This window comes from Electrophorus electricus, chromosome 7 (assembly GCF_013358815.1).
Source record: "Electrophorus electricus isolate fEleEle1 chromosome 7, fEleEle1.pri, whole genome shotgun sequence".
Lineage (NCBI taxonomy): Eukaryota > Metazoa > Chordata > Actinopteri > Gymnotiformes > Gymnotidae > Electrophorus > Electrophorus electricus.
The window spans coordinates 19,453,828-19,469,764 of record NC_049541.1 but is presented as its reverse complement, the minus strand read 5'-3'; the positions used below and the strand labels follow the sequence as shown (position 1 = coordinate 19,469,764).

Below are 15,937 nucleotides of genomic sequence, written 5' to 3'. Positions count from 1 at the left end.
CTCACCAGGAATTTGGTTCCGACTGTTGGTAACAATATAGACAACATACAGACAGGAGACAATATGCAAACAATAGACAGATTATGTACAAGACACAAGTGCTAGTGTGTGTGGTAGTGCCAGCATCAGTAGTGCCACATGTATGGGAGTGAAGTTCTGACAAAGGGCATTTGTACAATACAGTACTGCAGGCGTGAGGCAGCATGTCATGGCTATGGGAGAAAACGGGAGTAGCTATGGCCCAGCAGATGGTACTGGTCAAGTACTTCATGGGTGATGGCATGAGTGACGAGTTAGCCATTATTTTGTACTGTGATCTGTGTAGGAAACATAGACCACAGTTTAATGGCCTCTGAAGGCCACCGTAGGTGTACCAGGCACAGCGTGATGCGGGAAAAATAACTTGAATCAGTATGAGATGATGTCATTCTTTAAAGAAAGGGAGAAGCCCTGTGTTTGAAGATAATGGTAAACTTGATACTGGATTTTAATTTGTGGGATGAAAGATTTGAATATAAATGGTGGAAACTTCAAAGCTTGGAATGCAACTGAAATTGAATTCTTGTATGCCCTTCAGTCATTCTGAGAGGGCGTCTCAAACAAAGTTATCTTTAACCTGCAATACCGGACGAGACCAGCTATTCTCTTCATCTCATTCATGAGTCTGCAGCTTTATTCCTATTTGGATTTAAAACTATAATACCGGCAAACAGAAGGATTTAGGAACCACGTTGCCATGAGGAAAAAAACGACCCCTGGTTCACATTCTCACTTTCATGCTTAAGAAAGAGGGGAGGTGGAGAAACATAGGCTGATAAAGACCACATAAGGCCCCCATAGATCACCTGGTAGGACAGGGAGCGCCTGGTGTTGGTACCACCAAGGACAGGGAGCGCCTGGTGTTGGTACCACCAAGGACAGGGAGCGCCTGGTGTTGGTACCACCAAGGACAGGGAGCGCCTGGTGTTGGTACCACCAAGGACAGGGAGCGCCTGGTGTTGGTACCACCAAGGACAGGGAGCGCCTGGTGTTGGTACCACCAAGGACAGGGAGCGCCTGGTGTTGGTACCACCAAGGACAGGGAGCGCCTGGTGTTGGTACCACCAAGGACAGGGAGCGCCTGGTGTTGTAGCAATGGATCATTTTACTTCACCAAATGAATAGCACAGACCCCTCTCCTCCACCCCAAGTTATAATTATAGACCCCTCTCCTCCACCATAAATTATAACCATAGAGCTTTGGGATTAACAATTTAATATCTGGTTCTCCCTGTGTACGTGAGGTCTTATCTACTTTAGGGCTGTGTGTGTGTGTGCCCTCTGTTCATTTGAAATGGTGTTCATCCTTACTGCAGCCCAACACATGTTACCATCATAAAAAAAAAAGAAACATTTAAAATGATTATTATTATAACCGCTTTAAATTTAACTGTGGCCTGCCATTGTCTCAATGACATCTCATGCATTTTTTTATAATAACAACTGCATCAAATAGCAATTATTTCCTAAGTGTGATAACAATAAGACTGCTTTTACCCAGAGGCTTCTGTCTTAAAACAGCCTGCTTCCTTCACACTCTCCTCTCCTACTTGAACCTGTGACCCCAGTAAAAGACCTGCAAATAAGCAAATCCCCCCACCCCTCCCCCAGCACATTCCAACCCCTTTTGACAAAAATGATTTACTGACTTTAGGCCATAAAGTTTAAAAGGAACAAATGTCCTGCATTTCTCCCCCAACCAACCAGACCTGAGTGTTCTAACATGAGAGGAGTGGGTCTGTGTGTGTGTGTGTGTGTGTGTGTGTGTGTGTGTGTGTGTGTGTGTGAGAGAGAGAGCGAGTGAGAGAGAGAGAGCGAGAGAGAAAGAAAGAGAGAGCTGTAATGAAAACAGTGTTTAAAGGAAAAGAGGTTTAAACATTGAATTAGAAATGCTGATAACATAAAACAAAGGATTAGAGAGATTCTGTATCTTTATAAAATGATCTGTGTACAGAGCAGGGGTCACTGTAGGGGCTTCTACAGACTTTTGCAAAGGACTCTGGGTAAGCCTCTGCAGCCCTCTGTGTAGGGCACATCTCTCCACAAATGCCTCAAATGCTTGTCATCTTTAACTTGCAAAAAGGACGAGAGCAGATGCTCTCTTCAACTAATTCTTGAGTCTGCATCTTTATTTTCTATTTGAATTTACAACTTAAAGCCCGTAAATCCACAACAGAGTAGATGTCTGTTAAAGCCCGTAAATCCACAACAGAGTAGATGTCTGTTTCATATGAGACTGAAACATTTAATTGTTTATATACCAGGGATGACAAAAGGTGGGGAAATGAACTTTGTGGCCTAAAATCAATAAATAATTTTTGTCAGAAGGGAAAAGAATCTACTAAGGGGAGGTTGGGAGGGGGTGTTAACATTCACTGATCTTGTCAGAAGGGGGTCATACCTAAACCCCCAGTTAGCTGATTTCAAAGTTATACATTCAAATAGAAAATAAAGATGCAGATTCAAGAATTAGTTAAAGAGAGTATCTGCTCTTGTCCTTTATTGCAAGTTAAAGATAACAAGCATTGAGTCCTGCATTGAGAATGTCTGAGAGGTACACAGGAGTTTAATATTTATACACTTTTTCAACGGTGATTATATAATTGTCCCGCCTTTGAAGTTTCCCCCCAGGTAATCACTGAAAAGGGATTGCTGAATTGAAATGTGTGTGTGTGTGTGTGTGTGCATGCATGTGTGTGTACCTCCATGCTCCAAGTCCTGAAGAGGCCAGAGCACTGTGTAAGCTATCTGCTGAGGGGCGTAGAATAAAGGGGCCATACAGCAGGACGGCCGAGAAGAGTGCAGCACCTGCGAGCCAAACTCATCCATGATATACCAGACGGGCACTTTCTCTTCTGCAGACTGCAAGAGACACCACACACACACACACACACACACACACACACACACATCCCAAAAAAAACAACCCTCTGCTCAGAACCTGCTGCTGCATCAAACACATCAGCCACAATAAACATTGATTCCCACACTCCGATATGCACTTTAATCAGAGTGAATTAAAGAAACAAACACACACATTAAACCTGAACATAATTTACTTGCCAAGTTATTACTTTCTGGTTCATTTTTCCCTCCATTTTTTTTCAATTTCCTTGATTGTGTAGCATGTGCAGTCACTTATCGGTTCCACACTTTCCTCAGCACTGCTTCAAGCTCTAGTGTAAGGACATACAAGACCCTTTCTCTGCCCTGTTGTGAGGATAAAGCTTGATTTCAACACGCACTGGTTGCTGCCTGACGTTTCCTACACCCACCAGACATCTCTCAGGGGGCATCTAGCCCTGCTCTGTGGAGAAGAAGGTCCTTGGTCTTCTGAAATCGACGTTTCTCTGTTTGATCCCTTGTGTTGTTGCTGTACAGGTGAATGCAAAATAGTGATGCTGCTAGAACAGAAGGTCAGTCTGATCTGGGAAAATTACTGCCTTCACATCTGCCAATTACAGGCTGATGTAACCTGATCCAAATTTAATTCAGAGAAGAAATTTGCTAGGGTGCTCTAAAATGATAGCTAGGCAGTCTTGTACCAGTATCTTGGACAACGACTTAATTAAAAAGAAGCAAGCCTGGTCTAAGAAAAAAATCCTCTATCTATATTCTGGTCTCGACTTGACAAGTCTGTTGCTTTAGGTGAACATGCATTACTGAGCACTGTGGCTGACTATGGCAGCACCATCACCAGACCAGAGCAGCGGAGCGAGGCATTTAAAACACACCCGATTCATTAGCATGTAAGTAGAGAGGGATATCAGAAACGGGGAAATTACTGAAAATTTAAAAACAAGAAAACAGTTGTAGAAAATAAAAATACCCAATACATGATATATAGTACAATATAGTACTATAGTAATATAGTTTCATTTAATTTATTTTAATGGCTGTTTGGAGACTTTCATTTTAACTAACTAAGTATTAAATTTGTTTAATTTGCCTATTGGCAAGTTTAGTAATTTATAAGATTCTATCATTTGGCTGCTTTGGTTCTTTACACACTTAAAACGTTGTTTTTCTTGCTTTTCTAAGCTCCTGGACCTACAGCCTGGATCTACACAGTGCTCAGTGTGAATTCAGCATACCCCCTGTGACAGCTGGTAGGTCTGGTTGAATTTCCACATGTTGTCGAGCACCAGGTCCACCGTTTCGGCGTCAGGAACCTCCCCGTGGAATGGCAGGCCCATCAAAGCGGCCATGCGACCCAGCAGACCTGGGATCTCCTGCAGCTGCTGCCTGGCGTTCTCCACCCGATACGTCCATGCGTGGTCCACGAGGTAAACACTGCAAAGAAACGTAGAGGCTCAGAGACAGCAGGGTGACTAAGTTTCCCTTTGAAGCTTCAGTGTGTTTAAATTCTGATCTTTGTTTCTCTCTGCGTCCATGTTTCTCAGATGAGATGGCTAAAAGAAGCTAGGGAAAAAAGCTCTAACATATGATGCCAGGAATCTAACTGGCCTGAGGAAGCGATATGCCTCATGTTTTGGGAGAATGTTTGGTATTATGATGATGAATGTAAAAACACCACACACAAATCCTGTGACAACAATTTCAATATCTTTAAGAAACATCCTGTAAAGCTTTAGTTCAGATATCAGAATACTAGAGTTTTGGGATGAAGCTGTTGGGATGTTGGGAAGCTTCTGAAAGCCTCTCATTCCGGTTGCCCTGCTACCCTGTGCTTCAGTTTGATGACTTGTCCTTGACTAATAGGGGAGGTGGACATCCTTAGTGGGGCGTTCAGCACTCGGGCTGCAAATGTCTGCTGAAATGTGCACTGCAGAATTCCCACATGGCTCCAGTTCTTTAAATGAATGTGGAGTTACGTGGAGCTTCATGCAAATCGGAGGTGAATGATATTGAAGATGTAAAAGTAGCCTGAGGTAGGTGAAATTAACCACATAACTAGGCACATTTAAATTCAGTAACAAAGAATCCCAGACATCCAGACGACAGTAGTTTCCATCTCCTGTCAGACAACGTCCAACAGCCTCTAGCTGAACTCACTCTATATATAGCAGAAGGAACAAAGGATCTGTCTGCAGTGTCCCTGATCACTTATTACTGTCTATTACTGACATTGCTGCAACCATAGGAGTAACTGCACTACTCTGCACCGATTTGCAGACATGGAGATGTAAAGCACTCCTAGGATTTCCTTGTTCATAGTGATGTTCATTTCTGATTGATTTAATGTTGTATTACTTGACCTAATATTCATTATTTTCTTAGCCTTTTTGATTGATCTATTCCTGCACACAAGCCTCTGACTAAGTGATGTAAAAGCTAATGGGATTGTTCTAACACAGTGAAGACACACACACACACACACACACACACACAGGTGTTAGTACTTCACCTGCTTATTAAGGCTTAGAATGTGTACTCCACTACAGTTAACACAGACTCATCCTACTTTAAACTGTACTATATAACCGACATACCTTTACCCTGCTCAAACAAACTGCGATTATTTAAAAGAGCTGAAAGTTATTTTTACCACCAAAACCGTAGCAAGCAATATTTATGAAAATTATTTTTATTTTAAAATGGAGAAGAAAAAAAAAAAAAGGCTTGTGGTGTGAATGTAGCCTATGCTCTATAGAGCCTGTCCGTTTAAAATAGATCGGGTACAGACGCCCTGAAACATCCACACCAGTAGGTGTCAGTATAATTACGGCTTCATAATGTGAATTAGAATCATTGGTAAAATTACTTATTGCTCCTTTAAGGGATGAGTAAACTCTACAATTTATTTAGGAGCTTAAGTTAAATACAGCTCATCCATTTACCAACTGTCGCAATCAACTGTCATATTTTATAAACTTCGTATATTATATTTACATTAGGTTTTTAAGTGCTCAAGTGTATGCTTATATGCTGGTCTTCTCCTTGTAACAGGGCAGTGTAATACCTCCTCGTCCTTTTATTCACTGAAGTAAGGGGTTTATGTACTGGCGGGGGGGCCACAGTGGGAACTCCAGCGCTGACCCTGACAAAGAAACGTTACTTTGCTGCCCTCACCTGGCCGGATCGCACGCCTGCAGCCCGCTCTCTCGGGTGACAATAACTTTGTAAGAAACAGCATCGCGGTTTGATCTGCTTTGCAAAGCCGCCTCCTCCTCCTCCTCCTCCTCGCGCATCACTCCAAACACTTCCCCCGCATCAAACACCTACAGGAGAGACAGACAGCCAACGCCTTCTCAGCGAACAGCCTCTCACACACCACGTAGCCCATTACGTATGTGCAATGTTAACAAATGTTGATGCACGCATATCAAGAAACTATTCGCCACGCTTTTGCTGTCGCTCTGTTCCCTCCACTAGGGAGCTGGCTGGCCAAGTCTCTGTACAGGGAGGACTGCTCTTTCCTACCTCTCTCGAAAGCTTATAGTGCAAACTCCTCCAGTATATTGGAGGAATGCCGGCGGCCTTTAGAGCTGGCGTATGGGAAGCGAGAAAGATCTTATAGTCCTCCTCTTCTCCGAGGGTGAGTGCGTTTTCCATGTTTAACTCTGACAGCGTCTGGACCGCCGCTCCAAAACACACGTGTGAAAGAGCTGTCCCGCACTGAATTATGGGAATGCGAGTTAAAGGGCCATGAACGCGTTTAGGCCCGCTGCAGTATTCCACACCGACCCCAACCCAGCCTGGTAGTCACATTAATTAACACTTAACCACACGGCAGTATTCCACACTGACCCCAACCCAGCCTTGTTGCATTTAACAACAGCATAATAGCTAACCGCTGCCTCTCCAGACTAAACAAATGGATTAATTCCTACTGATCTGACAGTTCTGCACAGTGCATAACACAAATATTCTGGCCCTACACCATTAAGGGATTTATAGACCAGTAATATATATATATATATATATATATATATATATATATATATATATATATATATATATATATATATATATATATATATATATAACATACTGGTAGCCAGTGTAAGGATTAAAAGTGGGAGAGAAAAGTTGAGTCTGAACACCTGAATCAACAGAAGCTGTTTGATTATCTCTCTGGGAGTCCTGTTAGGAGACCGTTACAGTACTTAACCCTGCTAGAGACAAAAGCATGGATGGGTTTCTCTAGGTCTGGTTTTGTCAGGAAAGCTGTGATCTTGTTGATGTTTTAAAGAGGTAAAATACTGATGTAATAAACAGATACCACAGTCTATTAGTATGCAAAGGTGTAGCTCTTTAGATTTTAGGGTGTTTATTGTTATATTGACAAATATAATAATCTATTTTTTCTTTATAGAACTGTAGAAAGGTTTGGCACATCCAAGCTGCACTGAGATCGAGCAGCAGTAAAACTGATTACTAATTGTCAGCTGCCTTAATTGGAGCATTCTCAGTATTATGAGTAGGCAGAAGTCCTGACTGAAATCTTTCTACACAGCTATTTAAGGACAGAAAGCCAGTAAGTGCTATGAAGATGATTTTCTCAATGGGTTCCCAATGAACGGTAGATTTGAAATGGGTCTGTAATTATTTAAGAGTTGCTTCAAGATTCATTTTTAAGAAGCTTCACAACTGCAGTTTTTAGTGAGCTTGGAAAAACGGTGGATAAGAGTATGTTGTTTACCAGGAAAAACATGAGATAAAAGTGATGTGTTTGCTAGGAGAAATGCTGGATAAAAGTGTGTTATTTACCAGTAAAAACACTGGCTAAGAGTGTGGTGTTTACTAGGAAAAAACGCTGGATAAGAGTGTGGTGTTTACTAGGAAAAGTGTAGGATACGTGTGGTTTTTACTAGGAAAAACACTGGATAAGAATGAGGTGTTTACTAGGAAAAACACTGCACAAAAGTGTTTACTAGAAAAAATACGGGATAAACGAGGTTTTTACAAGGAAAAACACTGGATAAGAGTGAGATGTTTAGAAAAAACACTGCATAAAAGTGTTTACTGGAAAAAATGCAGTTTAAGTGAGGTTTTTACTAGGACAAATGCTGGATAAAAGTGAAATGTTTAGTATTTGAAATATGTTGGCTGCTATTGAGTTAAACAAGTTGAGGCTGAAAGTAGATGATTTGAGGTAATGAACTGCATAGGTTAAAATTTAATTGTTAATAGCTCTTAATGTGGTGATGGAGAGATAGCAGGTTCATTTGTGCATGTACTAATTGTTTGATATTGTGAATTTATATTGTGCAAAAAAGCTACAAACTCATTATATCATTCAGTAGATACTAATTCTGGGCCCAATTCTGTTTGTGAATTTGTTAATTTGTGAACCATGTCAAAGAGAATTTCGTTATTGTTAATGTTATTGTTGATAATGCTTGATCATCTAGCTTCACATATTATTTTATTGCAATTATGCAGCCTATTGTGAATCTCAAGTTTTGTTTTACGCCTCCTGTGTTCAGCCTCCCTGCATTCTCTCTTTTGGTGTTGAACTGTGGGAGCATTTCTCCATGTTGGTATGAGATGCTTTTAGTTTTACCTGAAGGTTGATATGTTGAGACCTTTTGATTGTGTCCATGACTGTGTGTGCTACCAGTCACATGCAGAGAGATTAAATGAGTCCAATATGGCACAGAGATCACAATTATCCTGGCATTGTGTTATATGTGTCGTGATAAATGCCAGTAATGAAGAACACAAACCCTGTTCTCTGACTCATTAGCCAATAATATTGACACCATGTAATACTTTTTTAATGATGCATTTTGCTTATTTCATGGCACCATTCCCAAAACAACTCATTACAAATTACATTACTGCAATTTTTCCAATTAAATTGTAGAAAGAGTAGAGGGGAACACCCTAACAGCTGGAGCACTGAAGTCCTTCATAAGGAACGTGCTGGCATACAGCGCACTCATTTTCCTGTGTGTGACCAGTATGAATAGGTAGTGATACAGTGATGATACAGTGACTCCTGTGAAGAGAACCCGGCTTCCCCAGTCTCCAAAAAGGCTCGTTTGCCATCTCATAACATTCCTTGATTAGATCTTTAGTATTATCCCATGTTGATGTTTGTTAACAGTCAAACTTGAATAGAGAATTTACAGTAATTACTGATTTACTGTAATTCCAAGTGTAATTAAGTGCACTTGAGAACCTAAACCTACGTTAATGGCTGTATTAAAGCAACAGACAGAAATATGTCTTTGGTTCATAAGGATCTAAGGTTCAAATCACACCAGTGTTTGCGGAGTGCTTGACAGATATGAGTCTGTATAAGCTCAATTCCAGTTTACAAAGCAGTGCTGACTGTCTCACCAAGCACCACTGCACGTAAAAATGAAGGGTGTGTGACATCGTCAGTCACTGTCCAATCACGTCCAAGCACAGGTTCCATGTGTTAGTGCATTCAGCTCTCATAGTCATTTGGTGAACCAGTGATGAAGCAGACGTGTTTTAGGGAGGGGCTGAACGTGCGCAAACCCAGAGACTCGTGGGAGCTGCCCGCTGAATCCCAGCCGTAACCACGGAGATCAGTGGCAGAAAATGGCAGTGGTCTCTTACGCTCCATCACAGGCAGCTGCAGGTCCAGTGTGGGTGGTTCGCTTATACACCGTCTCATGGATATGCCGCTGTGGAAGGAATGACACATTAAGAACATGGGCTGGTTGCACATCAGTGACATGGCAGTGGTGTTGCTGCACAGCGGAGCTTGCTGGGTATAAAGGAGTGTGGTCTCTGGGTCTAAATCGCTGTACGACTGCAGGCTTATTTCCTGTTTCTTCCCTGCCTACTGTCACAAAGACACACTGCATTTATGGCAAGACATGGACTGAAGCGTCATAATGCACATTCATCAGCATTAAAACCTCCGCAGAGAATCCGGTGAGGTTAAATATTTCTAAGATTTTCTCCATTCGCCATTTTCTGGATAACAGGTTTTTACCCAGGGGGATCTGGGCAGGCTCTCAAGGGCCATCCAGTATTCAGAGCTGAGCTATCAGACAAAGTGTCAGCACTAGCATGTGCACTGCGATTCCGTTGGGAACGTGGGCTCCGCACTCCTACCTTCTCGGGTGTGGGGACACTCCTTTCCAGGCGTATCTGTAAACACTTCCTGCCACTTCGAAAAGCCAGCGCACATCCGCAGATACTTCAGGCATCCACTCCACAAACCTGCAAAGCACCAGCACAGAGATCTGCACAAGCACACGCGACCGGCCATACGTTCATAACCAGAGAAGTGGCAAGAGCGTAAGTTGTCAGCAGGTGGTGCCACTGTGCCAGGCAGCTTGTTGGTTGGCATTAGAAAGTGCGCTGCGTTACACACCTCTGCACTGCTGAGTAGGCGGATTCCATCGGCAGAGTGCAGGGCAGCAGGACGTAGGAGGCCACACGCACTGGCAACAGCCCGGTGATCTGAGAGAGCAGAGCGTGTTTCTCCCTACACGCCTCACAGAATACTGCACACGCAGACACACACACGCACAGAGAGACACACAGACATGCACGCACACACACACACATGCACGCACACACACACACGTGCACGCATGTGCACACAGACCAACACACACGTGCACACGCACGCACGCATATGCACACAGAGACACACACGCGCATATGCACACAGACATGCACACACATGCGCACACACACACACACGTTATTGACACAGTAATTCACAAGATAGCGATTTATACATGAGTACAGGGTTGTGGGTTTTTTGGGCTACTTTGGAAGTTTAGTGGAGCACTGGGGAAACCTTTAAAGTGCCGCTCTAAATATTACTTTCCATCAAAATGGCAAGTTGTTTATTGTGAAACGTCAGGATATTTGACTGAATTAAAATCCTCAAACATTTCTGGATAGGTTGAATCTCTAGACTTTACATTTTGTTGTGATTTTCTGTCCAGGTCACCCATTACCTTTCTTAAGGGATGTGGGGAGATTATTGACAAGCTGCTCATCCAACCACCAGTGGTGTTCCTTCAGGAGGCAGATCCGCAGCACCCAATCCTGTGTGCTTTCCATGATAGCAGAGTTTTTAACGCCAGAGCAGCAGCAGGTTGGTTTGTCTCGCTTCAGAGCCAAGTCTGCTGTAGGACATTCGGTCCTCAGTAGATCTGGGGATGACATCATATGATAACCATCATTACAACATGCAATTAAAGTAATAGATTGTTTAAATAGGCTAATGTGGTTAATGATTGATTGAAATCAATGAGGACCAGTTATTTTAATCTTATTTACTGATTGGCTCCTGCTACCTTCTCCAAGTCATTAATAGCAACTGGCTTTTGTTGGAAAGATAATAAAAGTCGGTGAGTGCTGTTGTACTTTCAAACTAAAGCCCTGCAAGTCCTTCCCTAAGAGTGTTTGAATTTTGAAATGAGTGTTTGTTATCTGAGGCGCATTTCAAAAACCATTTAATAATGCTCTAATCAATAAAGCAATGAACATATATTTTCTTCTTTAGGATATGAAAGAAACTCACTGTTGTCCTTGAGGAATCGGTAGGCATCTTTATACCCGCTCTGACACATCTCTGCCAAAACCTTCCACAAACAGGAACATAAATGGTCACCAGTGATCCAAACCGGTGATCCAGAACAAAAAAAGCAACATTTAACATTTCTCTTTTTACTCAACAAACAGAAGCTCTGTGAATTCTGCAAACCTATAGACTTTCTTCCTTGTCCCAAAAATATATGAAAATTTTTTTTTTTTTAATTATTTATTTTCATTTTTCATCCTTTGCAATTCTTTATGAGCAAGGCTAATCCCTGCTACTCCACTTTTCAAAACTATGAACAAATTCAAATGTATTATAAACGTAACTAAAATGTATTTTATATATATATATATATATATATATATATATATATATATATATATATATATATATATATATATATATATATATATATATACACACACACACACACACACACACACACACACACACACACACACACACACACACACACACACACGCAGCGGGGGCCCTGGTGGGGAGGGTCAGCCAAGCTGGCAGTGATCCTACCTTCGGCTCCGGAGGGAAGAGGGCCTGGCTCAGCCGGAAGGCGTTTCCCCAGTTGACCTGGATGCTGGTGTTGGTGAGTCGCAGCTCATGGAAGCTGCTGGAGTTGTCTCTGGGGCAGATGTCACTCTCCCCAGAGAATGGAGAGATGGTGATGGTGTTCTTCAGCTCGGACTGGGGCAGGTTGTCGCTTATACCCCCGTCAACATACCTCTGCAGGGGTAAGAGAAAGAATAGAGAGAAACAGAGAGGATAGAAAAAACAGGAGGAAAGTAAGAGAGAGAGTGGGGGAGAAACAGAGAGATCTTTCCTGTGGGCATTCTCTTATCAATTGAGCTGCCAATTGCTTTTTTTCTAGACAAACAGGGAAGGAAAGAGGTTACAAAGTAGTCACTTCCTTCCTCCTCTCAAAGTAGTCAAAGTAGTAAAATGTGAGAAAAGGCTAAACAATACAAACAAGCCCTCTTTATTGTAAAAAAGCGCTGAAGCTGAAATAATGTGCCCAGAGCAGTTGACGAACACTGCTCACATAAGCTCAGAGGAGAAACAATGCACGTGCACACAGTGCAAAAGACACGTGCACAATGGCTTTCGTTCCAGAGGAGTAACACACCAATGGTTTCTCTTTAAATATCTTCTCAAAATAAAATGTAGAAAGCAAAGCAAACAGGCTGCTGGCCACGGTGTTGGAGCAGTCTCCTGTGTACATATGTCTGTCCTGGGACAGTTGACATAGCACCAGGGCTGGCTGGCACTAATGCAACTGTGGTAATCAGGCCTTACATAATAGACCTTACATAATTACAGACCTTCCAGACCTTCCATATTTATTCTGCTGTCAGTCAGCCCAAACTTTAAAATATGTGACTGGCTATTAAACTGCCAAACTTAGCCAATCAAATGTTTCAGTTTCAAATGTTTCAGCCAAAAAAAGTAACCGTGTCTTGTTTCTTCAGTGCATGTGGTAACTGAGACATACTAGAAGGCTTTGACATCAGGTCCAAGAGCCATTAAACAACGTCTGAATAAAGTCCAGATATGTGACTAGACACCAACTGGTTCATAAGTACACAAGGTCAAAAATTCTTAGATTACACAGAAATATGTTTTTAAGTCATGTGAGAGGGAGAGGTTGTGCCTATCCGTTGGACCCTTGCCTGTTGTGTATCGCAAAAAGGAAACTGGTTGGGTTCGAGTACTTTTTGACGAAGTTTTACACAATATACAAATGGACAGAAGCGTGCATGGTAGGGCAAGGAGTTGTTAAGCGACAGAATGCAACTGACTTTCATTTTTAGATAACTTTTTTATCTCATCAGCTGATCAAATTCCATGCCCACAAATCTTCCTTAGCATGATCAGGCCACACAAATCAGTCTCACGAGAGGGGCAGGGCCAACATGGTCTGATAATGGGGTCATGTTTGTCCAATGACCTTTAGTGACTCAACCCTTCAGCAGAAATCAGCACCGTGTACTCTGTTTCAGCATGCGAAATCCTTGAGGATACCTAGTGTGGACTGTTCCTTCATCACGCCACCATGACCTGGTGCAACATGCAGCGAATTGGCTCAGGCATCTGTGTTCAGCCACGACCACTGACACTCACCACTCCCCGGAAGGAAGGCGGGATCAAGCCACAGTAGACAGGAATGAAACAGCTGCAGATGAGTGCCTGGGGGACAGGGAGAATGAGTGGGAGAGACCAGTGATGACTCACCGCAGACGTGTTTGTCCATCTGTCTTTTATGCTCCTTAATCTACATGCGTGTGACACATCATTGCAATAACGCTATTCCTAAGAAATGCCCGTGATAATCATGAAACTTGCAGAGTTTCATGATCGCAAGAGTGTGTGCCGTGTCATGTAGTGTGTACCAGTGGAAGAAAGGCAGTAATTTGCATTTAACTAAAGAACTGAGTGTATTTGAGTGTATTTGGTAGTGGAGACCCCCCCCCCCCAAAGAAAACCCCCAAACAAACAAAAAACTCACACCAATTTTTATGGGGTCAGTGACCTTTGTCTCTATGGCAACAAAGTCCATCTCACCTGGATGAGTTCCTCTTTGGAGGTGAAGTCTGAGACCAGCATGTTCTCCCCGTTGCTGACGCGTGTGAGAGACACGCACAGCTTGCCCGAGGCGCGTAAGTGCGCATCCCCTGGCAGGTCGCGCTCCAGACCTGAGCGCAGAATCTTCACCAAGTTGAAGGTGGGGTGCAGAGGACCCAGGCTACGCTTCCGAGCTTGCTTAGCAACCTCCATCACATCCTGGCAACACTTCTCTGTGGCAGCACACCATGTGCGCAAACAGTAAAGTCAACAAGTGTGGAACCCAAATCCAAACAAGCATATTGACTTCTCCGACGTTTGTGTCATTGAATAAAATGAACTCGCCCTTGGCTATATTGACATTTTAAAACCCCAAAATTTACGTAATCCATTTTAAGTTATCGCTTCATTAAGAAATCAACTTCCTGCTACAATTTTAACCAGGTGACATATGGAGGAATCCATCTCATACCAACTATTTCAGGACACAACAGTGAACAGCACTCCATCATACAAACTCATGCCCACACACGCACTAAATCCATGTCAATACTTGCCAGTGCAAACAATTAGTTAAGGTTTTCAGTGGTATTATAATGACAATAGTGTGCTCAGTTCCTAGTTAATTATTGGTTAATTAGTGGGTTAAACAGGAATAGAGGTTAAGATTGCTCAGCAAAAAAGTGAAACAAGCCAATGACAGAAATATGGAATTTCTTCCTGACCCACGTACCAATACATAACCGCAGGGAGAGACGGAACACACCTGGAGCTGGCAGCTATGAGCTGAGACTCGGATGCACAATAGCGTTTGTGCTGTGCGAACAATGTCATTTACACAAGAATCGTGATGACAGCCTTGTAGCTCGTGACTAACATTTTATCACCAAACCATTTTATCACCAAACCACCTCCACAGGGTGTAATGCTCTTGGGCGTCTACGTACCTAAACACGCGTGGCTGGTGAGAACGGAGGCGGTAAGCGCCCCGGCCGAAGCCCCGTACACCCTGGTGGCTCCGCGCACGAGATGCGGGGCGCGCTCCAGGAGACAGCTCGCCACGCCGATGTGATACACGCCCAAGAAACCGCAGCCTGCGAACGAGATACTCCACCCTGCTGTTAAATCCAACATGCCAACGGAGAAACCGGTACACGGCGGATAGACTTGAGTTATCGTGCGTCTCAACGATGCTATGTTAAGTGAAGTGCTAAGTGAAGTAAGTTCAGTGCACGGAAGCCATGTCTTCATTCATTGCCCGCTGCGCGGCCGGCTCCGGACATCAAACGTGCGAGGTTGTTTATTTTTGCTTCCTGTCCTTATTGCGTCAGCGAGCTGTGTGACCAATAGGAATATCCTCTTACGCAAGACCCGCCTCTTAGCTGAGTGCAAGGTGAGAGTAAAAGACATACTCTTACTCGATATTAAATACATATGTACTATTCATGCAACATTTTATAGCATTTGTACTATATTATATTTATTATATTATATTTATACTGTAAATTATATTATATAATAAATATAGCATACTATAACATGTTATATAATACGTAATATATTATATTAATATTATTTATTATATGTATGCAATTTTGTTTCACTTTATCAAATATTAAGTCGAAGGCAGTGTTTGTTATGTAACTGTATTCAAAATGCGGTCAGAAAATGCTCCTAGATGTACCCACTTAGTTTTATCTTAAGTACACTTGCTATAAAGGCAGGAAGGTAATGGTTATACCAGCAGCAGGAAAGACAGTTATTCTCATGCAAACGTATTACCTAACACACCTTCCGGACTGAAAGCCGTCAGCGACTTTGGAACCGCCCCGTGCACTGGTGCTGATGCTGACTCCAGACCGTCGCATCATT

At 42.7% G+C, this 15,937-nt stretch overlaps 2 protein-coding genes across 3 annotated transcripts in view; both read right to left on the bottom strand.

Annotated features, from left to right (window-relative positions):
- ttll12 (tubulin tyrosine ligase-like family, member 12) overlaps positions 1-6,602 on the bottom strand; it is a 25,015-nt gene extending 18,413 nt beyond the window's left edge. Inside the window, exons 1-4 of the mRNA XM_027020552.2 lie at positions 6,424-6,602; positions 6,073-6,221; positions 4,134-4,332; positions 2,742-2,901 (exon numbers count right to left, since the gene is read on the bottom strand). Of these exons, the coding sequence (XP_026876353.2) occupies positions 2,742-2,901; positions 4,134-4,332; positions 6,073-6,221; positions 6,424-6,555 (640 nt within the window). The 5' untranslated portion in view covers positions 6,556-6,602. The remainder of the gene's footprint in view (positions 1-2,741; positions 2,902-4,133; positions 4,333-6,072; positions 6,222-6,423) is intronic.
- A 2,077-nt stretch (positions 6,603-8,679) lies between these two features.
- pnpla3 (patatin-like phospholipase domain containing 3) lies at positions 8,680-15,907 on the bottom strand. 2 transcript variants are annotated; one of them, XM_035528616.1, is made up of 10 exons: positions 15,848-15,907; positions 15,013-15,447; positions 14,066-14,298; positions 13,625-13,690; positions 12,020-12,229; positions 11,471-11,531; positions 10,902-11,099; positions 10,304-10,436; positions 10,042-10,149; positions 8,680-9,605 (listed from the first exon to the last, which is right to left on the bottom strand). In XM_035528616.1, the coding sequence occupies exons 2-10, from the start codon at positions 15,314-15,316 to the stop codon at positions 9,383-9,385; spliced, it is 1,536 nt and encodes a 511-aa protein (XP_035384509.1). In that variant the 5' UTR covers positions 15,317-15,447; positions 15,848-15,907; the 3' UTR covers positions 8,680-9,382. The 2 variants fall into 2 exon arrangements, with proteins under 2 accessions (XP_035384509.1, XP_026876354.2); XM_027020553.2 differs by lacking the exon at positions 15,848-15,907 and having other exon boundaries at positions 15,013-15,452.
- Between the last annotated feature and the right edge of the window lie 30 nt (positions 15,908-15,937).

Excerpts from the sequence above, each read along its gene's own strand:
- pnpla3 (XM_035528616.1), bottom strand. The coding sequence starts at position 15,316 with ATGAAGACATGGCTTCCGTGCACTGAACTTACTTCACTTAGCACTTCA. Across the intron at positions 10,150-10,303 it reads GCCTACTCAGCAGTGCAGAG|GTTTGTGGAGTGGATGCCTG; the intron begins GTGTGTAACGCA and ends GGTGCTTTGCAG. Across the intron at positions 9,606-10,041 it reads GTGTCCCCACACCCGAGAAG|CGGCATATCCATGAGACGGT; the intron begins GTAGGAGTGCGG and ends TTCCTTCCACAG.